Source organism: Xenopus laevis, chromosome 6L (assembly GCF_017654675.1).
Source record: "Xenopus laevis strain J_2021 chromosome 6L, Xenopus_laevis_v10.1, whole genome shotgun sequence".
Taxonomy (NCBI): domain Eukaryota; kingdom Metazoa; phylum Chordata; class Amphibia; order Anura; family Pipidae; genus Xenopus; species Xenopus laevis.
This window is the reverse complement of record NC_054381.1, coordinates 50,101,036-50,126,699: the sequence shown is the minus strand read 5'-3', so window position 1 is coordinate 50,126,699 and position 25,664 is coordinate 50,101,036. Positions and strand designations below refer to the sequence as shown.

Here is a 25,664-nt window from a genome sequence, read left to right as displayed (position 1 = left end):
CCGGAACTCAATCTAACCCATTGGGGTGTCTTCCGATTAGCTCCCATTCACTATCTTACCAAAAAAGGTCAACTTTTGTCTTTTGAGGAGCTACAACGACAATTGCTCCTTCCGAAAATGGTGTTTTACCAATATCTGCAGATAAGACATTATTTAGGGTCAACTGGCTGTATCCCGCTGAGGACACCAACTGTGTTGGAACGCTGGCTAACTACCCTAACACCTCTGAAAGGAGGAATATCACTTTGGTATAGAGCACTGCAGCCTTCGGTTGAGATTAAGAGCACTTCCACAATCCTCAAGTGGGAACAGAGATTGTGCATATCTTTGTCTGAGGATGACTGGTTGCATATATTTACTATTCCTACCACAGTTTCTAAATGTATTTCTCACCTGGAGACGTCTAGGAAAATATTGTATGATTGGTATATGACCCCCAGTAAACTCCACCGCATTTACAGGACTGTACCTAATACGTGCTGGAGGGGATGTCACCAGAAGGGTGATATGCTCCATATTTGGTGGGGATGCCCTAAGCTTCAGCAGTTGTGGCAGCAATTGGAGGCCTATTGCATCACTCAGTTGGACTTACAAATAAAGTTTACCCCAGAAACTGTTCTCCTGGGCCTTCTGGATCCAAACGTTCCGAAGGAGTTGTGCACGACCGTGCACCATCTGATCTTTGCGGTGAGGCAATTGATTGCAAGACAATGGAAGTCCGTCACGGTTCCCACGGTTCGGCAGATTATCAAGGAAGTGGACATTCATTATCAATATGAGAAATTGGCTGCCTTGGCTACGTTTAGTGCAGCGAAATTTTATAGGAATTGGGAGAAATGGTCCTCTGTCAGACATAGGCTGGTTTACGTTGATCCTCAGCTTCAGGTGTCCTAGGAACGCATACCCCCCCCCATACCCCCCCTCTATTCTTTCCTCTATACTATGCTTTTATATTTTAATTTACTTTCCTTTATTGCATTTATGTGTATTGCTTTCTTTTGAAACTCAATAAAAAACTACATTTAAAAAAAAAATTCAGATAGGTCTGATCCAATGACAATTCCTGTTCCTGTTTCAATATTAAAATCCTTTTCTTTGGGGGGGGGCAAATGTCGCCTTAGTTAAATTAATCATTCTGTAGTCTTGGTAGAAATAATTCACATTATTTGTTCAGTTTCTACATTTCTAAAACTGAGCTGATTGGGCAGATTGTTTCAGATTGGTATGTATTTGTTGTGAGTGTATGTGGCTACCAGGTGGCTTGTGCAGATCTCAATGTGGAATCAGAGGTGGCGCTAATGAGTTGAGGCCACAGCGGAATTCACAGACGTGATTCATTCATTCTCTCTGCAGGGAGTGACTACAACCTTAATCTTGCCTATCCAGCCTCCATAAACCTTTGGCAAGGAGTTCAGCCTATTCATTTTTCCATTCAGCTTTCCTACTCCCACTCTCCAACGCCTGCCTGTTTATCTTTCAGCAGGGTTTATTTATATTTGTGCATAAACTGACTAGACTCACGTTTTGCAATTGTGAATAGATTTCCTGTGGTGTGGGTGAAAAGTTTGTCATCTCAAATAAATATATACATATATAGATATATACCCGAAAGTAATATGAATGTAAACCAAGAGCTTCACTAGCAACTAGACTGTTTCTGATCTGTTTCAAAGCTTTTTAATGTCTTTGTTGCTGATACACACAGGTATTTATTCACCAAGGCTGCCTCATTAGTTTAAAATATTATTTAGCTAAACACAAAGCTGGCTTGAATACGCAGGTTCAAGCATTTAGCCACTGTCTACCCCAGGCCATATTTACATATAACATATAGGCACCTTTTGCAAAAGAAAAAAAGCATAATTCTCCCCAGCTGCTGGAGACCTAGAGTGGCACTGGTCCCAAAAACAGCACTGTGTTTACCTCCCACACAGGATTATGGCAGGGTTGGGGGTGGGAGGAGATTGCCCTATTTACCTCTTTAGAGAAAATTTTGGGGGAAATTCGCAAAATTTGTGGTGACGGAAAACGGACAAATTCGCCCATCACTAGCTATTAGCTCACAGTGGGCAAAATGCAAATTTTGAGTCACTGAGTGTGGCCTTTTTCTTTAGTTTCTGGGCATTGTGAATGTGCCATTCTAGGGCCACCATCAGCAATCAGCCTGTACAGCAAAACTTTCTGGACCCACTGGTCCCCGCCCACCCATATCCTGACCCAAGTCCCACCCATATCCCGCCCACACCACAGTAAAAATTCCACACAGACACCAGCGCTAAAACCAGTAAACACCCTCACACACAAGTTATAACTTAATTAGAAAAAAAATTGGCGGCCTGGGTCCCACATAAAAAATTTTTTTAAAAACATTGGTGGTCAGGGCCCCCTACAAGTTTGAAAAAAATTATTGGTGGACAGGGCCCAACTATGCCGTACAGTTTTGGTCTCCATCACTCAAACAGGACATTATTGTATTAGAGAAGGTACAGAGAAGGGCAACTAAGCTGGTAAAAGGTATTGAAAATCTTAGCTATGAAGAAAGACTGTAGAAGAGGCGCTTAAGGGGTGATATGATAACTATGTATAAATATATAAGGGGATCATATAATAATCTCTCTAATGCTTTATTTACCAGTAGGTCTTTCCAGCTGACACGAGGTCACCCATTCCGATTAGAAGAAAAGAGGTTCCGCCTAAATATTCGGAAGGGGTTTTTTACAGTGAGAGCTGTGAAGATGTGGAATTCTCTCCCTGAATCAGTTGTACAGGCTGATACATTAGATAGCTTTAAGAAGGGGTTGGGTGGCTTTTTAGCAAGTGAGGGAATACAGGGTTATGGGAAATAGCTCATAGTACAAGTTGATCCAGGGACTAGTCCGATTGCCATTTTGGAGTCAGGAAGGAATTTTTCCCCCTCTGAGGCAAATTGGAGAGGCTTCAGATGGGTTTTTTTTGCCTTCCTCTGGATCAACTGGCAGTTAGGTAGTTAATAAAAAAAAAAAAAAGGTTGAACTCGATGGACGTGTCTTTTTTCAACCTTACTTACTGTTACTATGTTACTATGTTACAAGTAAATAAAATCATTGGTGGTCAGGGTCCCCCTATAAGTTAAAAAAAAATACATTGGCATCAGGGCCCCCCCCATAAAAGTTTTTAAAAAAAACATTGGTGGTCAGGGCACCCCCCCACATACATTAAAAAAAATGGGTGGTCGGGGCCCCATAGAATATTTAAAAAAAAAAACATTGGTGGTCAGGGGTTCAATAAAATAAAAAACATTTGTGTTCAGTGGAACTTACTTTAGGTTCTTCTTCAGCTTCTTTGGTTTCCTTCAGGCTTCGGCTCTTTTTGCAGCTTCGAATCTTCGGCACCACTTCGGATCTTTGCCACGGCTTTGGGTCTTTGGCACTTCGGCAGCGCATGAACTTTGGTGCTGTTAAGGGGGCCCTAGCTAGTTCTAAAAGTGCAACACATCTGGGCCCCCCTTCAGGATCGGTCCCGGGACAGCTGTACCCCCTGTGCCCCCCAATGGCGGCCCTGTGTGTGCCCTTCTGCTTATTGCTTCCAGTACGTTGCTCCTGCTATCTGCGTTTTTGCCTGCTGCCCAGTTCCCTGGCTGGATCAACTCTAGTGAGTAACCTGCCATGTATGACCAATTTCGTCAGCTTCTTACTAAACCTTAACAAGTATGAGAGCTGATTATTGGAGCAGCCACCAGACTAAAAAGTAGTGCCATCTGCTTGCCTATTCCACCAATAAGATTATATTAGCCCTAGGGACTCTGAATCACATGCATTTCACAGTACCGGTATGGGACCTATTATCCAGAATGCTTTCAACCTGGAGGTTTTCTGAATAAGGGATCTTTCTGCAATTTGAATCTCTTTTCTTTAAGTACTAAAAAATCATTTAAACATTAATTACACCCAGGATTGTTTTGCCTCCAATAAGGATTAATTATATCTTAGTTAGGATCAAGAACACTGTACTGTTTTAATATTAAGGAGAAAAAGGAAATCATTTTTAAAAATTTGAATTGTTTGGTTAAAACGGAATTCGGAGCTTTTCTGGATAATTGTTTTCCGGATAACAGATTCTATGATATGATAATGTGTCACATTGAGTTCTCATGTAATAAAAGTAGTTCAGAGATCTAAATAAAAGCAACAAGCTGAAGAGATGCCCAGTTACATTCAGTTCCTAATACAATGCCCAGGCTACAATCAACGTGTTCTGTTCTTTTGTGCTCCTTGTTCAACATGGAACATCTTGTAAAGAAAGCAGCAGGGGAGCTCTGGGTTTTCTTTTTCACAAAAAGCCCCAAGGATACACCCAGGCTGATCTAAAGTGCAATACATACAAATGTTAAAGCATCAATAGCCTTTACATTCTTTATATATAAGTATATTATTGTTTAACCTGGATCGGTATTGTAATGTCACCAAGGTAAATTAACATTAGAATATAAGGTCAGATAAACAAAGGCAGAAGAAAATATGAATTCTGGCATTTTTTACTCTACTCAATGGGAGGTTATTCTCCATTTTTTTCTCACCCCAAATGTATTGAAATCAATGGGTGTTTTTTCTTTATGCCAAATGTAGTCTTGCACCATATGCATTGAAGTCAATGGGTGTTTTTTGTTGCTTTTCTCTAATTATGTTCTCGCTTAAAAATACTATTTTTTTTTCTGCGAAATTCTAATGCAGATTCAAAAAATGTTAACCACTCACACAAATGCAATTTTTACTGCCAATCTGTGTCAAGTGAAAAAATTTGCTTATCCCTAGGGGTCAATATGCCCCTATTTTCCTGTTATCGCTTTCTATAAAAATATACACTTTACAGGCATGGACACACAAGCGTTTTTATGGCGCGTGTTTATGATTGGGTTTTAGAAATACCGACCCTTCGCTTAAATATGCTAGCCTAGTCTGCCGTTGCCTAAGCTTGAAAACGTGCTGCCGGAATTGCGCGTATTTATGAAGCGGTCTGTATTTTTAAAAACCGCTCGTAAAAATTAGTCTTAAAAGCATATGTATGTCCATGCCTTATATGTGCTGCCTAAGGCAAACAGAAAGTGATGGACTTTTAGAAACTCTACATGGAGCAGGTGAAATAGATCTTTGTATGTTTGGTCAAGAAACTCTTGCAACATTTATATAAATAAGCTAATTTGCAGAAGACACATATATATCAAACATATACATAAAATATTTAAATTTTTTTGTGTTAACGTGCCTTTAAAGAAACTTGCAACTTGCTTTTAACTGAATATACATTGAGTACTGACAATAAGCATGGCAATGCTACTGTCACTAAGTCCCAAGTGAGGCACTGGTGTGGCAAATGTGATAGGGGAATCTGACCTGTTTCATTTTGCTGAAAATTTGAGAAGCGGCCAAGATTTGCTGAAATGCATTGAAGTTTATGGGCGACTAAATTATTTTGATGTGCGTAAAATTTCGTTCATCACTAGCAAATTTCAATAACGGATTCTTTTGTAAGGTGGTTTGATTTTATATTTTAAAATGCAATTGCAAATTCAATTACAGAAGGTTTCTCCTATGGTAAATTACATTTAGTGTGAATGTGGCCCTTCATGAGATATACCCATTGACTATGGCCCTCCATGGTATTTGCGTAAAGGTGGCCATACACGGGCCGATAAAAGCTGCCGTCAGACCAAGTCAGCAGCTTATTGGCCCGTGTATGGGGCCCCCCGACAGGCTTTCCCGATTGAGATCTGACCGAAACTCGGCCAGATCTCGATTGGATGGGACTAAAAATCCCGTCGGATCGTGCCCACATCTGTTCGTTGATGCGGTCCGGCGATCCAAGCGCCCGTTAAGCCACCGTTAGGATCCGATTGTTGGGCCCTAGGGCCCACGATCGGATCAGCCAGATATTGCCCACCTCAAGGTGGGCATATCGGGGAGAGATCCCCTCGTTTTGTGACATCGCCAAACAAACAGATCTCTCCATGTATGGCCACCTTAAGACTGCGGCTGATAGCAGTGAACTGTGATATTTGAACACATATATTTTGGGAGTAGAGGGCCAAATCATAAAGCAAGCCTTATAAAAAAAAGATCACTACAGCAGAATTTTGTAGGAAAGGGGAAATTCCATAAATGTATTAGAACATTGTAAAGGGGTTTTGTATTGGTTTCTTACACAACTGTGTGTTTTCTGTGGCCAATACAGTCTTGATGTTTAATTTTATTAACTTCTGTAAATCTTGTAGTATTAAACTGCATTTTGGTTGAATTATTATTACAGGTATGGGGTCCCTTATTCAGAAATAGTGATGGCCGAATTTGTCCCGTTTTGTTTCACCACGAATTTCGCAAATTTCCTGCAAAATTCACGAAACAGGTGAAAAATTTGCGACGCGAGAATTTCACTGGCAAGATTGGACGCCCATTAAAGTCAATGGGCGTCCGTTAATTGTCACAGATGCCAAAAATTTTGCTACACTAGCGAATTTTCACAGCAAATTCAAAAATGTATTTGCCGCGAATTCACATCTGGTGAATAAATTTGCCCATCACTATTCAGAAACCCGTTATCCAGAATAATTTTTTTTTTTTTTAATGTAATAATAAAACAGTAGCTTGTACTTGAGGGTAACAAAAATGCATGAATCCATATAGGTGGCAAAACAATCCTATTGGGTTTATTTAATTTTTAAATGTTTTTGTAGTAGACATCTGGTGTGGAGATCCAAATTACAAAAAGACGCCTTAAGCAGAAAACCACAGGTCCCAAGCATTCCAGATAACAGATCCTGTGCCTGTAGTAGAATTCTCTTAGTGTCAGCATTTGCAGATTAGGGGGTCTTATACTTATCACTTTGTACTGCAGTGCTTTACACAACATAGAAACATACCCTGGAGTTTAGTTAATAGAAATTAAGAAAATTAAAAACATTTAAGACACAACTGGAATGAGTTTCCAGACAAAAGAGTGTATATTATATCCGGACTGTATCTGATTGTTTTTTGGCTATTTTGATTTTTACTACAGGTATGGGATCCGTTATCCAGAAACCCATTATCCAGAAAACTCCGGATTACGGAACGGCCATCTCCCATAGACTCCATTTTAATCACTTTGAATTAGCCACATTTTTAAGACTGTTTTTGGGGGTTTTTTCTGTAATAATAAAAAGTAACTTGTAACTGATCAAAACTAAGATATAATTAATCCTTATTAGATGCAAACCCAGAATATTGGGTTTATTTAATTCTTACATGATTTTTTAGTAGACTAAAAAGATCCAAATTATGGAAATAGCTGTTATCAGGAAAACGGCAGGTCCCAAGCAGTCTGGATAACAGGTCCCATGCCTGTATTTGAACTGTAAGGTAATGCCAGACATTGCTATTCTGTATTGGATATCTATTTTATTAATACAACAGATAAGCCACAAGGGAAAACAGTTTTCCCTGTTTGGCAGCCGAGCGAGAGTGGAAGTGGCAGCTTGCTGTGCCTTTTGATGAATCCACTCTGCATTGCCAGTAATGCAATAATCTGTCACGCACACATTAATAACTGCTAAAACGGAACACCAACAAACAGCATTTTTACACATATGCTCTTCTAGAAGGTTTCCAAGATATAAATAAGGAGAACTTTGTTCTTTGAGAAAATACTGATTTTATAGGCGAGATATCTCCGGATAAAAGATTAAAACAGAACTCTGTTTACTATTTAGATATTAAATTAGCCTCTTCTTGTTTTGACATTTTAGTGACACCCCCCCTTTATGTTTACTTAAAGACACTTTTTATTTTTCACAGATACATTTACAGAGTTTTATTCCCTGTGTTTTCTGTCTGAAGCTACAAAGGCATTGATTTACATAACTATAGGTCTGTGTGCAGGGCAAGGGAATGCCTGGTCTCTGTTTTGCTGCAGAGGAAGTGAGCTGCAATCCACAATTAGGCAACATGCAGTGTATCTGTCTGAACAAGACTGAACATCTTGTACCTTTGAATCAAGGCATTTGATAATAAATGGCTAAAAGGAAGGCAATGGGAGTGCACATAGGATGTATGTACAATAGGGTTAATCAGACTTATTGTAGCAGAGGAAGTGAGGTGCAATCCACATGTAGCCTACATATGTTATACACAGTGGATACGTCTGAATGGCATTGCCATAGGCTCCCATGGGGTTAATCAGACTTTACACAGTGCAGCCTCTTCCCTGTATTTGTTTTACCTTTACATTAAATTCTAGTATGATATAGAAAATGCAATTCTGAGACAATTTGCAATTGGTTTTCATTTTTTATTATGTGTGTTTTTTTGAGCTATTTAGCTTTTTACTCAGCAGCTCTCCAGTTTGCGATTTCAGTAATCTGGTTGCTGGGGTCCAAATGACCCTAGCAACCATGCATTGATTTCAATATGACACTAGAATATGAATAGAGGAGTAGAAAGATGAGTAATAAAAAGTAGCAATAACTAAACATTTGTCAACGATGCGCAATATGTTAGTGCTCTATAAATACGTTAATAATAATAAATTGTAGCCTTGCAGAGGATTTGTTTTGTAGATGGGGTCAGTGACCACTATTTGAAAGCTGGAAAGAGGCAAAAGAGCAAGGCACTAACTATAAAATATAAATAATGAAGACCAATTGCTAAGTTGCTAGGAATTGGACATACTAACACTTACCTCAAAGGTAAACCACCCCTTTAAATAGTAAACTTTGCTGGGTACAGAGTTTGATAAAACTGCCAGGTGTCATAGTATGGTATAGCTGAGCATTGCTTAAGTGGAAGCAAAGCCCCGGCCCTCTCTGCTATTCTGCCAAGAGTTATCAACTTGTAAAATGTGTAATAGACATATTCTGAGAGGGAAGTGGGGATAATTATCCACCCATCATTTCATTATCTTCCCCACACATATGCACATACCTATATGTAATATTATCTATCTATCTATCTATCTATCTATCTATTATCTATCTAGCTATCTATCCATCTCTTTGTCTATCATCAGACTGTCATCTATATATCTGTCTATTATTTATCAAGTTAGATTTGCATTTGTCTATTTAACAGCCTTTCTATTTATTTATCTGTGTAGCTATCCATCTGTCTATAGGAAGAATAGATAAATAGAAAGAAAGATAGATGATGGATTGATAAACAGACAGACAGACAGATAGATAGATAGATAGATAGATAGATAGATAGATAGATAGATAGATAGAGAGAGAGAGAGAGAGAGAGAGAGAGAGAGAGAGAGAGAGAGAGATAGATAGATAGATAGATAGATAGATAGATAGATAGACAGATAAATTATAGGTAGATAGACAGACAGACAGATAGATAATAGATAGATAGATAGATAGATAGATAGATAGATAGATAGATAGATAGACAGACAGATAAATTATAGATAGATAGACAGACAGATAGATAATAGATAGATAGATAGATAGATAGATAGATAGATAGATAGATAGATAGACAGACAGATAAATTATAGATAGATAGACAGACAGATAGATAATAGATAGATAGATAGACAGATAGATATTAGATAGATAGATAGATAGATAGATAGATAGATAGATAGATAGATAGATAGATAGATAGATAGATAGATTTGGTGAATTCTGTAATAATAAAAAAGGAAAACATTGTCTCATACTCTAAGCATCTATGCTAATGTATCCTAATAAAGGTCTCAGTTGTGTGTCTCCAGTGGAGTTTATTAAGGGTTAGTATAAAATCTACACACTCATTTAAAAAAGACACCACATATTTTCTATAAGATAAAACAGCATCTTTACTTATCATGTTTTTGTTAATTGTACTGGTATGAATGAAAAAGTGTCATGTACAGAACCCTGAACCCCTGCTAATAAGAGGGAACAGTCTGCTTGTTGCTAAATACAGCGTTTGTCATAAAACTACTGAAAGTTGTTCTATAGAAGTATGCACAATTCCTCCTTCCTTTTAATGCCTTTGCCTTAATTATATATATATATATATATATATATATATATATATATATATATATATATATATACACGCATTAGGTGGAATGATTAAACACTGTGGCCCATAAGCTGACAGATACACATTGTGTGACTTATGCAGTCAGTGTATCAGTGTGGATTGCACTTCCTCTGCAACAAAATGGTTAGAAGACACAGCCACTTGCACTGCAAACAGACTTATAGTGATGTAAATTCACGGCCTTTAGCTTCAGACAGAACCTGGGAATAAAAGGATTTCTGTAGCTGTCTGTCAAGATAGAAAACAGTCTGAAATTAAATCTCAGGGAATCACCTATACAGATTTAATGGGAAGAAATTTGACATTTTTAAAGACTAGGTCATACTAGTTCTTATATAAGTATACATAAATAATTCTTTATGAAAAATATCCATATTCTAATCGTAATTAAAAAACACCCTGTTGTAGCACCTCACTTGTAGCGCCTCACTTGAACAAAACACTCTGCAAGGATTCCGTATGATCATACTTTATTTTATTAATATGGCAGTATAATAATATTACAGGCATGGCCTTGGCAACCCAAGCATATTATTATTATTATAATTATTATTATTACTATTATGTAATATAGGTATAGGGAAGAGGACTCCAAAGAAATGTTCAGAATTATTCTATCCTTTTCCTAGTTTGGTTTAATAAGAATCTCAAGGGGCTTCACCTAAACTCAGTTTGACTTCTGATCAATGTCATTACCTAGTTTATCTCTCCCTTCTTTCACCCCCTCCTGTTGGCTTAACAAGAGCTCAGTGGGAGCTGTATCAACACAGCTGATAATATCAGAACTAGAGATTTGTCCTATACAAACTGCTATACTCCTCGCTGCTTCCCAGATCAATAACTGGAAATTGGATCCGTTGGACCCTTATGTCTCCTGGATTTGAGCACCTTGTTAATATAAGCAGCTTTCTTAATATTATTTGCTGCTGTGTGCCCGTAAGAACAAACTGACAGATCCCCTAACCTAAATGTTTGCTGGGTGTGTAGCATGGATAATGCACCACAATGATAGAGATACATAGACAGACAGTGCTAGATGATAGATGGATATATGATAGATAGATAGATATATAGATAGATAGATATAAAATATATATGTATATATATATATATATATATATATATATATAAAACTATCTACAAATCATTTTATTTTCGCAGATATATATATATATATATATATATATATATATATATATATATATATATATATATATATATATATATATATAAAATATGTATCCATCTGTACCTTTATATCATTAGTCTATCTACCAACAGAGTGCCATTTATATATCTTTTATTTATCAAGTTAGATGTTATATGTGTATTTGTCACTTTAGCAAGTTTTATTTATTTATCCATCTGTTCATCCATATATAGGAAGATGATAGATGGTAGATAGATGATAGCTTTGGGGGCTTGCAATGATGTAAGTAGGCAGAGATGCAGTGGCAGAACAGTATCAGGCACGTTAAGAGGGGCCCAGAATGACAGTTTTGCTTTAGTGGCTTTAATGAGCACTTGGCAGAGAGCCGCGGAGCCCTTGCATTGCATTCGGCAAACGGCAGAAAAGTAAATAGAGAGGGAGCGGTTGTGTTTGGCAGAGCACCAAGCTGCTCTCAGATGCATCAGCCTCCAAATCTCATCAGTTTCCCCCTCACAGACTCTGTCACACAAAAGGGGACCCGGGAGTCACAGCAGCAGAGACAGTGCAGAGGGGAATGACTGGGGAGGGTGAGAATGGGGCTCCTGTGTCAGTTGGGGGAATCCGGGTTGTAAATCGGTGCAACAGAGGGGCAAACTGAAGTGCCAGATACCTGTCTCTTTATCTCCTCCCACTATCACCTGCTGCAGATCTGTGAAACCCAATTATTAAAATCTCTTCCCTGTAACCTCACAACAAACAAACCCTGATACCTCCGACTGTGTCAGTAGCAGGCTCAGTTAGTGCGACCCCCTCAACTAAAACAAATGATCACTCGCTACAGTTTACTGAATTGATGGGTAAAGTCCGTTTAGGAAATAGAGCAGTTGCATTTTGTCTCTTTTATCTGTTTTTAAGATCCCATTGTTTTTAAATAATTGTATCCCATTTAAAAAATAGAGTTGACGTGTTTTTTTGTAGGAATTGGTTTTATTTCAAGACAACACATGGAAAAGTCGGAGTTCCAGTGAGCTGCTCGTCATCTGCCCGTCGGGATGTCCATGTGTGCGCAAATTCGCTTTTTGTGCAACCAACTTGCACTCGCTGTTGTGTGCGGGGGGTTTGCGCCAGGGATTTAACCAACCAAAGAAATGTTTAGCGCTACGGAGTCTAACGAATCTTCTTAAAAGAAGAACATATTGGGGTGTAATTGTGTTTGTTTTTTATGTTTTTTACACAAAACGACAGCTGATCAAAAACTGGCAGCTAAGGATGTGAGCAGGGTCTTTAGATTCCCTTCAATATTGACACCAATACAGTCTGTGGCCAAACGTGTTATTCTGTTAAAATATTGGGTTTTAGCACCAACAGTCTCGTTTCTTTTCGGGTGGGAGAAAGATTGAGTTTTAAAGCACTTGTAAAAAAAAAATAATAAAAACAAGTCTTTTGTTTCTGACCTGCCTTGCGATGCCTCTACAGGATCCAAACACAGAGGAGGGCGATGAAACAGAGCAGCTTTGGCTGGTGAAATTCAATTCCCTTCAGCAGTCGCTTTGAGCCAAGGCTAAAAATAATTGCGAGCAGCGCATGTGATGTATAAAGTTATGTATAAAGTCATGTATAATGTGATGTATAAAGAAGTGATGTATAAAGAAGTGATGTATAAAGTGATGTATAAAGTGATGTATAAAGAAGTGATGTATTAAGTGATGTACAAAGAAGTGATGTATAAAGTGATGTACAAAGAAGTGATGTATAAATTGATGTATAAAGTGATGTATAAAAAAGTGATGTATACAGTGATGTACAAAGAAGTGATGTATAAAGTGATGTATAAAGTGATATATAAAGTGATGTATAAAGTCATGTCATGTATAAAGTGATGTATAAAGTGATGTATAAAGTGATGTATAAAGTGATGTATAATGTGATGTATAAAGAAGTGATGTATAAAGTGATGCATAAAGAAGTGATGTATAAAGAAGTGATGTATAAAGTGATATATAAAGTGATGTATAAAGTGATGTATAAAGTGAAATATAAAGTGATGTATAAAATGATGTGATGTATAAAGTGATGTATAAATGCTGGGCAGCCAGTGAGAGAGGCGCAGGTGACATGTTCCAATTAGGAGTTAAATTACTGTCACTGAAAGCAACCAATAGGCCAAGGACTAAAAAGATTTTTTTTTTTTGCCCGTTTCTCTTTTTTTTTCTCTCTGCCTCTTGCCTTGAAAGAAAGAGCAAGCCCCTCCCCGAAATCATTAGCCCTAATGGGGGGTGTGAAAAAGGGGACAGTATATAAAGTGTTCCAAGCTGTCCGCTGACACATTTCACTTGGCGCTCGCACACAGAGGAGGCTGGTGCATGTGGGAGCTTTCTCCATTCATGTGCAGACACCTATGGAACACGTCCCTCACTGACAGCCTATATCTCCTATGACTCAGTCCCCCCTCCCCGTGTGTAAGTGAAGCCCCGCAGTGCATGGTGCCTGGCACTCCCTATTATTTACTACAAGTTCTGCTTCAGAAAAAGAAGAGAATCGCAGTCAGAGGATGCAGCTGGGAGAGCAGCTACTGAACAGCTCCACTCCTAACCTGCCCCACACCTTCTACCCTCTGACAGGCGACCCCAGCAGTGCTGTCCATAGTCCCAGCTTGGAGTTTAGTGTGGGGCACAAGGGCCAACAGCACAAGAAATACAGCAGCGGCAGCAGCAGGGGGCTCCAGTTAGACAGTCCCAGAGAAGCTGGTTCCAGCAGCACAATGCTCAGCGAAACTGGAGAAGGTTTCTCGGTAGCCAAAACGTTACCGGACAACGTGCGCAAAGGCTCCCCATCCGCAGAGGAGGAACTGAACACCGCGGTACCAACTTCAGCTCCTCGCTACCTGGACGGCAGCCTACAGGCGGCATCTGAGCGCTACTACCTACAGCCCCAGGGCCAACAGCTGCAGCAAACTACCACAGAGCTCGGCTCCCCATGTTCCATCTTCCCTTATGCGCCTCCACAGCACAGCGCCGTGTATCCTGCAGGAGGCGCCGCCAGGTACCCACCATACGGCAGCATGTTGCCCCCAGCCGGCTTCTCCCCTCCTGTGTGCCCATCCCGGCCTCAGTACTCCTCAGGCTACCAGTACAGCCAGGCCCCAGGGACCATGTATAGCCCATACCCACCCGCAGGTACTGGCAGTGGACTCAGTGCGCTTGGGCTGCCAGGCGGCGGTGCGGGAGTTCGTGCCCAGGTCTTCCTCTGTAACCGGCCCCTCTGGCTGAAATTCCACCGGCACCAGACTGAGATGATCATCACCAAGCAGGGCAGGTAAGGGCACTACTGCAACTAGTTACTAGCCTTAGTTACCAACAGGACACTGAGTATTAATACTACTACTAACAGCTAGTTATTACATTAGCACGCATCAGTCAGCACAGGCTGGGAATATTACATGGGAAATATTTCATTGGGAGTTATATCAACGTGTGGTTCATCAGCAGCAGAGCAAGGACTGAGTATTAGGAGCATTTCAGTTTGAAGTGGGGACTTTACTGCAAAATCAGGAGAATTATTCCAGTATGTTGCTATAGTAATATGAATGGCCGGGCAAGCAGGGGTGTTATTACTATACATATGTATAGTAATACTATATTATGTACTTATGTACTATATGTGTATTTATTTAGCACAGGTATAGACAGTATCTATCAACAAGTAGGAAAAGGGATTATATCAGCAGCAGGTCTGAGAGTAATATTACTTGTATTGTAATGAGAAGAACATTAGGAGTAATATTTGTCAGCAGGGCAGGTACAGAGTAATATTAGTTACTTCTATCAGTAGGACAAGTACTACAACTTTATCAGCAGGCAGTCAGAATGTATTATATTCGTTATAATCATTATCAGAGCGAGTTAGGAGTATCTTTGTATTTTCTACTAGTTCATATGGGGAGTGTCATTACTGCTGTTACATCTAGCGGCGCGTATAGCGCGTATTATACTGTATATCTATTGGGCTCTGAAGGTCTGGCACTGTTATAAATAAACAAATATATATAAATATAATGAAAACTACTGGGACTACTGGACATTGGGTAGCGGCACTCCTGATGTTCAAAGGCAAAGGAGAAATGAGTTCAATTCAGTAGGCGAGACAGAAAGTGGAAGGAGTTGGTTTGTTGTATGGGACTAGATTTACTAAATGATTCCTGCATTACAAATGAGCAATGCTTAGTGAGTTTTATACTGGGGTTTATGTAGGTTTATTTTCTTTCTGTATCGGGTGTGATTGTGTGGGAAGAGAGCTGGCACTGCCATATAATAGAGGGGATTTCAAATCAATTCGTTTATATTTGGGGGATTTACTATGTGCGCCTCTGTGCTGAACATGCCCGACCCTTACCCAAGCCCCCGCCCTACTATAGCCATACTATACAAATTACTTACTCTTCCATATCTCACCCACTCCCTGTTTATCAGACTCTTCCATCAATTTCTTTCGTGCCCTGCGCTCTGCTTCCTATGTGTGCGCTGCCATCAGTAACCGACCCCTGCGCTTTTCACACAACATCCCCGACCCCCCGAGTCTCTCTCCCTTTTCTCACACTGGTTTTTGCTTTGCAGGAGGATGTTCCCTTTCCTCAGTTTCAACATCACTGGCCTGAACCCCACGGCCCATTACAATGTGTTTGTAGAGGTGGTTCTGGCCGACCCCAACCACTGGCGCTTCCAAGGAGGCAAATGGGTGACTTGCGGCAAAGCGGACAACAATATGCAAGGTGGGTACGGCGCTAACTCCCCGTGCAATTCTTATTAATTGGCGCTACTTTATTTATTGCCATATTACCGGTGCAACAATTTCAACCGGAGACCATATATACATGGATCGGAATTTCGTTTTAAGTAACTAATAGATTATTATTATGCCTTATGTTCTGCATTTATTTCCATTCTTGCGCTATAATAATACATTGCACTTTTTTTCTCGAAGCGTCGGGGTATTTGGGTGGAAAAAATAATAGTAATTATATAAATATGTCTCTGTGTTTGTTTTCCAGGGAATAAGGTTTATGTGCACCCAGAATCTCCCAACACTGGAGCGCACTGGATGCGCCAAGAAATCTCCTTTGGGAAACTCAAACTCACCAACAACAAAGGCGCTAATAACAACAGTACCCAGGTGAGAAAAAACTGTAAAAAAGTAATGAGAGGGTAGGAGCGATTGCACAAGGGGGGGGGCTAATACTAGTAATTATAGTAATAATAATAATAATAGCAATAATAATAATATGGGGGTCAATAGCAAGGTTCGAAAGGACTAATAAAGTCCACAGAAATAGGAGATGAACTTTATATTACTTAGAATATTAATTCGTTATTATTATTAATTAGCAATTAGATATAACCTGGGGGGGCTAGGAAAACACTAAAGGAATGTGTTTGTGTTGATAAATATACCTATATTATTAGTGGCATTTATAAACCTAGTTAGTGCATTTACAGTCCTTGCGATCTGATCTTTTGGCCAAACGATTTAATCAGACCGATATCGGCCACTATATGGGGGAAATATACAGCAATTGGCCAGTTTTACTGTGTGGCATTTACTTATATATATATAAGCAGGGCAATTCACCGCTACACACATTTATTTTCCAAAATTTCTCACGTGTATATCTTTATGAAAAGTAAAGACATTTTTGGCCAATAAGTGTATATATACTCATATATATATATAGGGCACACGCTCTGATAGAGAATTCCACGCTACTGAGCGCAAATCCGGCGCAGTGAGTATAAGCAGCTGTTCCTCTCTCCGCAGATGATCGTGCTCCAGTCTCTGCACAAGTACCAGCCGCGTCTGCACATAGTGGAAGTGAGTGAGGATGGAGTGGAGGATCTGAACGACTCTGCTAAAAACCAGACCTTTACCTTCCCGGAGAACCAGTTCATCGCAGTGACCGCCTACCAGAACACCGATGTAAGTAGTCGGCGACCCACCAGCGCTAGTGACTGATTTCTGACAGTAGTGGAAGGTTTTGCCTTTGATAACTCTGCTCCTGACATTTCGCCTCTGCTTTTAGATTACTCAGCTGAAGATTGACCACAACCCATTCGCAAAAGGGTTCAGGGATAATTATGATTCGTAAGTATTAATGAAATGTTGGAAAATACTGTTTCACTTATATGTGATCAAATGTGGATGTGTGTTTGTGCACTGTCTGTGTGATAGTATTAAACATCTGACAATGAGAAACACACTCCCCCCACATATTAATAGCTCAATACATTCACCAGGGTCTTCTAAGCTTTTTGGGGGGCTGTGTATGACCCCCCACAGAGTAACCCCTTAGTGGGAGCCACTTTGCAAGCTGATCCTATGAGAACCTGGTCAGGTACAGTGGGAATTTGCACATAACTCATAGCTCTGTTAATGGGGACTTTATTTCCCATCAGGCATCACTGGTGAGTTCCTTATCCATAGGTGAAGTTAGTTGTTATTGATTTGGTGACCCTGGATAAATTGTAAATGACAGAATACTGGGGGTGCTAGATTAGATATAAGGAGCAAATCTGAATTAATTTAAATTTAGTGCCCCAGTTAGGTCTACTTGATATATGACATCCCTTTGGCACATTGATAGAGTGAGTTTCCAGGGATTGGTCCTTTATATGCCGGCAGATTTCTACAGCAGTGGCTGCACATCAGCAATCACATCACTTGGGATGCAGAGAGGTAGCATTATTGTTACATAATGTTCATTAATAGTGTTAGCTCACTACTCCCTGTGCATTGGACTTTGCATCAGATTAAGCTTCATTAAAGCAATCTGTCCACTGTGCAAAGCATAATAAGTAAATCCCTGGAACCTATTAGGGCCCCAAATGATTGCCCATAGCCTGGTCATGTTTGACTCTTATTTCTTCTATTGTAGCATGTACACAGCATCAGAAAGTGACAGATTAACGCCATCTCCTGCGGATTCTCCTAGATCTCACCAGATAGTCCCTGGGACCCGATACAGTGTGCAGCCTTTCTTCCAGGACCAGTTTGTCAACAACCTGCCCCCTGCCAGATACTACAGTGGGGAGAGGACTGTCCCCCAAGCAAATGGTCTCCTGTCCCCACAGACTAATGAAGAAGTGGCAAATGTTCCTCCACAGAGGTGGTTTGTGACCCCCGTGCAACAAGCTGCTGCAAATAAACTGGACATGGGGGCCTACGAAACAGACTACTCCTCAGGTTCCCTCCTCACCTATGGCATTAAGTCTCTGCCCATCCAAACCTCCCACCCAATGGCCTACTACCCAGATGCAGCTTTTGCCTCCATGGCAGGCTGGGGAAGCAGAGGTTCTACCTATCAGAGGAAAATGACAACAAGTTTACCTTGGTCCTCAAGGTCAAGTCCTTCAGGTTTCTCAGAAGATCTCCTACCTAAGGACAAGGTCAAGGAAGAGATGAGCTCTTCCTGGGTAGAAACCCCTCCCTCCATTAAATCACTAGACTCTAATGATTCAGGGGTGTATACGGGTGCATGTAAGAGAAGGAGGCTCTCCCCTAGCACCTCAAGCAATGAAAACTCCCCTCCTATAAAATGTGAAGACATTGGCACTGAGGACTATAAAGATGCCACTAAGGGACTTGGGTATTACTCTTTCTACTCTAGTTCTTAAAGAAAGGTTAATATGCTGTATTAATATATAACTTCGGGGATGGACCATTGTATATGCCAAAAAGTGGGTTTGCATTTCATTTGGCGTCCTCACTCAGCCATGAAAGTGTTAAAGCCTCAGTATTATTTTTATTTTTTCAGGAAATGGAATAAACTTGGCACTAATGAGCAAAACAAAACAGGTTTTATAAATATATATATATGTATATAGTTGTTATTATATATATTTATAAATGTATAAATATATATAATTATTATTATTATTATTATGTTTTATTTATGGCACAAAAAGCCAATGTACATTTATTGTATATACACCTGCATATTGTGGAGTATAAGATATTGTATAAATAGCAGCGTCTCTGTTTGGAAAGATGTACCTGACATTAAATGCACTGGTGGGTTGTATATTGTATTAGTGGCACACAGCTGTATATTTCTAGAGTTAGGTGGCAATGTCAGATTGTATTTTCCACTTTGTCTTGAAAGATTTCTATTTAAAACTTGTCTCTTAAGGCAAATCTTGTACAAATGTAAAGTCCAGTACTGAATGTTCCAGAGTGGGACGCATTGTGGGTTTACCTTGCTTTCCTTTTTGTTATGTCATGTATATATTGCTGGCAATTTTTAATAAATGTGGTGCCTCTTGGGAAATCCATGCCTGTTTGTGTCAGGTTTACTTACTGTGTATCAGCTTCACCCAGCAATGCACTAACTAACTAGTAATATGTGAAAGTGGTTAGCTCCTCACTCCTACCATATTGTTCATCCCCCCCTCCACACTCCCACACATAATTACACTTATACACAGCCGCACAAAATGAGTGCAAACGCAGAAATAATTGCAGTTTCATAAATATATACACACATTTACTCACATAAATATACAGGTGCAAATCCTCACACAACATATTAGTACAGACTCCACATGCAGTGCCATTTTTTACACCAATTTGCACTTTTGCACTAATCAATATAATCCCCCCATATTCAGCCTGTTTCCCAGCATACCTCAGGTGTCACCCCTGTGTGCCAGTAAATTTGTGTATAATTACAAGCTCTGCTAGTTCACTTGTATTGGTGAAGGGTGCAATGAATGCAGAAAACCATGGCACCCCATACATATAACAACAAGTGTGTTATTAGATCCTGAGTGCAGTCAATTCACGTCAACAATAAAGGTGCTGCACCACAGAAATGGTCATTTTCCACCAATAATCCACCAATAATCCTCTTTTGACCTTTGGGGCAATGGCACATGAAATTTCAATAGGGGAGACACTTGGTACTTCAGGAGGAAGATATCAGCAGTATCAGCAATCAAAATACCAACTCTTACATTCTTTTGAGAGAATGTGTACATTCCCAGCCAGCTAGGTTATGTTAGGGTAATGAAATAATGCATTCACCCTGGGATTATTGATATTGTTTATTGTATTACACCCCAAAAAATAAATGAACCACTACAAACGTTTCTCCTTACTATTTTATCATTTTATTTTATCTTTACCCTACTCTTCTTTCACTTCTCAGTGTCTATTTTACTCTTATTCCACCTCCCAGTGTCTATTTTATTCTTATCCCATATCTCAGGGTCTATTTTTCTTTAAATTGCTCATAATTGTGTATACAATATAATCTCTCTGCAAGAAAAAGAAATTACATAAATGGGGGGAAAAAGTAATGGTGAGTTGTTTCTAAAATGTTCATTTGTTTGTATTAATTTAAAACTGTCTTTCTCTACTCGAATATAATAGGAAATAATTATTTTAATGTATATCGAAGAAAAAAAAATTAACCTTATATCATTTCTATAAATGTTCTAAATTGTGCTCACAAAATAGAGACAGGCAGCCCATTTATGTTACAGCCTAAAAGAGAAAAAGACACTTTGGGGTAGAAAGAAGTTTCTGTAATAGAAAATTAGATTTATTAGAATGTCTTACTGCACTCCACAACCCTGGTTTATAAACTCAAATTAAATAACTATAGCATAATGAATAGAAATAAAATGTGTTAAACAGCAAATGTAAATATAAATATTTGTATCTAAATAGCAAATATTCTGTTGGACAGTATATATATATATATTTATTTATAAAATCTGAACAGAATATTTGCTATTTAGATACATATATTTATATATATTATTAAAAAAAATACATATATATATATATATATATACATACAGTATATTTGTATTTAATATATATAATATTCTATAAATTATAATATATATGTGTGTGTGTGTGTAAATATAAATACATACAGACAATAAAAGTATTAATATTATTATATAAATACTGTATATGTATATATATATATATATATATATATATATATATATATATATATATATATATTATAGACAAACACATATATATAATATATATATTATATATTATATATATGTGTTTGTCTATGTTGTGAATCATAACAATAATAATGGAATATAAAAATATTGATATAGTTAATGATTTCTTTTTATTTTAATTTTAAAAGAGATTATTCACTGGCAGATTTCTGAACAGTCTGTTTGATCTCAGTGAACTCCATTTACAGCCAATTTCCTCTTACAATTAATATGCAAGCTTAAGGAATGCAAAAGAAGGAGCATTTTTGCATAGGATAATTATTGAAAGAAAAACAAACAAACCCCTCATTTTCTCCAATGGATTGTAATTTTATTTACTTGATTCAGGATTGAAAAATACACAGATTTCCAGCCAATTTGTACAAATGGAGAGGTTAGATTTTTAGATATTTTAAGCACAAAATTCAGATCAATCTTCCCAGAAAGCTGTATTTGTATTATTCTAATTGAATTACACTTCAATGTGGATTGAACTCACAGCTCAGTCGCTGTTAGACTTTGCATATATGTATTTTTTTTAAAGGAGACCAAAGTGGCTTTATGTAGGAAATGCAAACGTTAAAGAGATAAGCCTGCTTGCAGGGCAAATAGAAGCTGCCAGGGGAGGCAAATACTCAGAGACCCCATTCCTTTGTCCCACCGTGCATTTATAACGAAATTAACCTGCTCCTATGCAGCACAGTCAATTATGCAGCTGCCCTTGGCTTTCCTTATTTACTCCAGTGAATTCTGTAGCTAAATATTGCACTTCATCTAGAACATCGCTCTCTTTGAACTCCGTTTAACGAATTCAAAGCTTGTTGCTTTGCTGATTTTCAGAATTCCAGAGCTTTTGTATCTCTTGTATCAAGAAAACCAGCCTCTGCATCTAAAACATGTAAAAAAAAATGTATAAATTTGGACACATTTTTTTAATTCAAAGGGCTAGAGATTCTTTAAAAATATCAACAGTTTCCTTCTGTCTGTATACAATTGTCTGCGTTGAAAAAGTGAAGACCCAAGGATACCAAAAACACAATAAGCGACGACCAACGCATACAAAGCTTGATGTGATTATTATCTGCTCCTAGATTCACACACACATATCTGCATGCATGTGTAATGTACACACACCCGTGATATTCTCAACTTCAGTGGTTAGAAAAACTGAGAACTTACAGAATAGGACACCACAGTGTGCTGCTGTCTGTCTGCAATTATTTGTCAAATTAAGAACATATTATTCTTTATTAGATTTGGTTTCCCTGTCTGTTTTTAACCCTAATGTTGCTGTGTATTATTCTGCTAGTTCTTAAGCAATCAAGTTGTGTTATTTTTAATTTACTATATTATCTATGATCTATCTTTTTTTGTTTGTCTATCTATCTATCTATCTATCTATCTATCTATCTATCTATCTATCTATCTATCTTTCTTTCTATCTATCTATCTATCTATCTATCTATCTATCTATCTATCTATCTATCTATCTATCATCTGTCTATCTATCATCTATCTATCTATCTATCTATCTATCTATCTATCTATCTATCTATCTATCTATCTATCTATTTATCATAATTTCTATATCTATCATCTTATCAGTCTCTGTCTGATGATTTCTAGTCTATGGGTAAATGCTGGGTACCTGTTCATTCTTTCAGATCAGCTCTTTTCTTCTCTAGCTGCAAGGAATTAAGAATAAAGAATCATTATTATTATTATTATTATTATGATGATGATGATGGTAGGAGGGGGGCAGAATGTAGAAAAACTATCACACTGTTTAATAGAAACATAAGAGGCTGCCTGGCCCCAATTAACACCTTGTGATTATAAGGCATTCCTAAGCTGTGGTGTCAGACACCAAATTGTGAATAAATGTATCTAATTAATCCTCCTAGGATGACACTGATAAACAAGTTTATATTGAGAGAGCGATGAAGGCTGTGTGTGCCAGAAGGGCTTGTTTGCTGTTCTCTTAAAACAAGGTTAGAAGTCACCTGCTGGCCCCATTCTAAAGGCAAGTAGAGAGAGCAGGATTCAGATGCTCGCTAGTGAATCATCGGGGGCTGCTGCTGCTCAGTGTATGGGAGGCACTGACTTACTAACACAGAGTCTCAGCACTGCTGCTAATGCTGCTACATGCACCCCGGCAGGAAGGAAAAACCACTGCACTGACAACAAACACTCACAAGCCCCCATACACCGACCCAGCAGTATAACAGCAAAGGCAATATTAGAGGCAGGCTGTTATTGGAAAAAGAGAAATATGTGTGGGTGCTTGTCTGTGTGTATGTCTGTGTACTCTCCTTAGATACTGGGTGTTGTGACCCCATGCAAAGTATTTGGGGATAGTAAAACAAGGGCAATCATGATAAATACTCTGAAAGCTGGAAGCAATTCTACAATTAGGGCAGAGACACCATGGAGATTCAGGGAGATTAGTCGACAAATAATATCCCCGAACTGCCTTGTTTTCCGAAGGCGCCCGAAGTTTCCTCGTGAGGCAACTTTGGAAAACGAAGCCCTCTGAGTGCCATCCCGCCAACGATTTAGTTTGGGGAGATTAGTCGCCCGAAGAAGAGGCGATTTGTTACCGGGCGACTAATGCTGGCCATAGACACACAGATCCTGTCGTACGAATCGAGGATTCGTATGATTTTCGGATCGTGTGTGGAGTGTGCCGACATCTTATAGTTCGTTTGGTCGATCGGTCAGGTTTGATTTTGACCTGACCGATCCCGCCGGAGCCCATTGCGCATCGTAATCGGATCGTTCGGCCATAGGGCCGAACATCAGATTACCCCCGATATAGCCATGCTCGTTAATGGCATATCAGGGAAAGATTCGCTCGTTTGGCGATGTTGCCAAATGAGCGGATCTTTGCGTCTGTGGCCACCTTAAATCTCCACACCCCCACATGTGTCTCTGCCCTTAAAGGTCAACCCCAAAATAAACGTTTGCCTAATAAAAGTAAACAGAATTCTAAGCTAACTTTCCTAAATACATTTATTAAACATGTTCAGTGCTGTTATTTGTAAAAACAATTGCTGTACTTTTTAAACAATATTTCAAAAGTCTTAGTTCCCCAGCAGCAAAGGCAGGTCTGTTAATCAGCTGCCCATGTCTTACATTATATCAACAGTCTGAGTTAGCAGGGCAGAGAATAGAAAGGGACAAACACTGCTGTCAATAGCAATACTTATACAAATAACTTAAATACCATAGACAATTTGTAATGAATGTATATTGCAAAGCTGCTTAGAATTATGTTTTCTTTTATTAGGTGGAAAAACTTTATTGGGTTGATATTTGGGGGTTATTTGTTTTTTTGCTTCTATTAAGGAGGTCCGCGCCTACGGTTCCAAGGCTGTAAGTCTATATAATACCTAAACATATAGAGGACAATTTATCAAAATGTGAGATTAGAGTTTACAACTGAAAAGCTGAACCACTTTCTATTCATTCCTATGGGATTTTTTTTAAGCGCATTTAGCAAATGGTGAACTCTTACTTTCACCCAGCAATAAATACACTTCTAAAAATCCCATAGGAATGACTAGAAAGTGAGTAGTTTTTCAGTGATAAACTCTAATCTCATATTTTTATAAATCTGCCACTAATACATAGAGAGCACATTGCTAAATCCTGGGTCTATTTATTTGCAACTAATCAGCCAGTGGAAGTGCCAGGAACCTTGAGGTTGTAGCTATGGGCCAAAAGTGCCAGGCTGATAGAAGAGCGCAAATGAACCTATCAAAGCATTGGCATAACAGGGAGGTCAGGGACACATCAGTCCTTCTCCTTGGGTCCCCACGATGTTAAAGGTACAAACACAAAGTAGCTAATTTACTTAATTAGCCAGAAAGCCCCCTTACCAATTAACCCAGGTTACATCTGTATTACAGACTTTAGAACTTACATACCAGATTTGTTATTGTCCCTTTTTAGAAGGTAATAAGGCACATGTACATTTCAAGCACAAACACTATGAAGCCCATTTATCAAACCTCGATTTTTTCTGGTCAAGGTTTCTAGGAGGAAAACTCTAATGTTTTGTGAAAAAAACTCTAATTTTTAGAGATTTATCATACCCCAAAACTGGGAAAAATCTGAATCTGAAAACATAGCATCTCAAACTTCAAAGTCAAAGTCAATGGCAGATGATGTCCCTGAAGTTGTTTCTTGGCATTGTGATCTGTGCTGAATAATCCAAAAAATGTGCGGTTTTTGGCCAATAATCCAAAAAATTTCGTTTTTGCAGCGATTCATATGATTCGAAATTGACACTCGATTTTATTGTGACGTTTTGTCACTCTGTTTTTTTTTAGAAAAACTATTGATAAATGCGGTAAAATTGGGGAAGGGAGTTTGGTAGGATTTTTTTTCATTAAAAAACAAGATTAATTTACATTTTAGTAAATGTGCCCCTATATGTTTTTCCAACAATAC

General features: G+C 38.6%; 1 protein-coding gene across 2 annotated transcripts; it reads left to right on the top strand.

Annotated features, from left to right (window-relative positions):
• The first annotated feature begins 13,503 nt into the window (after nt 1-13,503).
• eomes.L (eomesodermin L homeolog) lies at nt 13,504-19,514 on the top strand. Of its 2 annotated transcripts, NM_001088341.1 has the most exon segments (7): nt 13,535-13,683; nt 13,686-14,508; nt 15,807-15,961; nt 16,241-16,362; nt 17,005-17,163; nt 17,267-17,328; nt 18,119-19,514. In NM_001088341.1, coding segments are annotated over 7 exon segments (2,070 nt in total). In that variant the 5' UTR covers nt 13,535-13,673; the 3' UTR covers nt 18,858-19,514.
• Nucleotides 19,515-25,664: the final 6,150 nt, after the last annotated feature.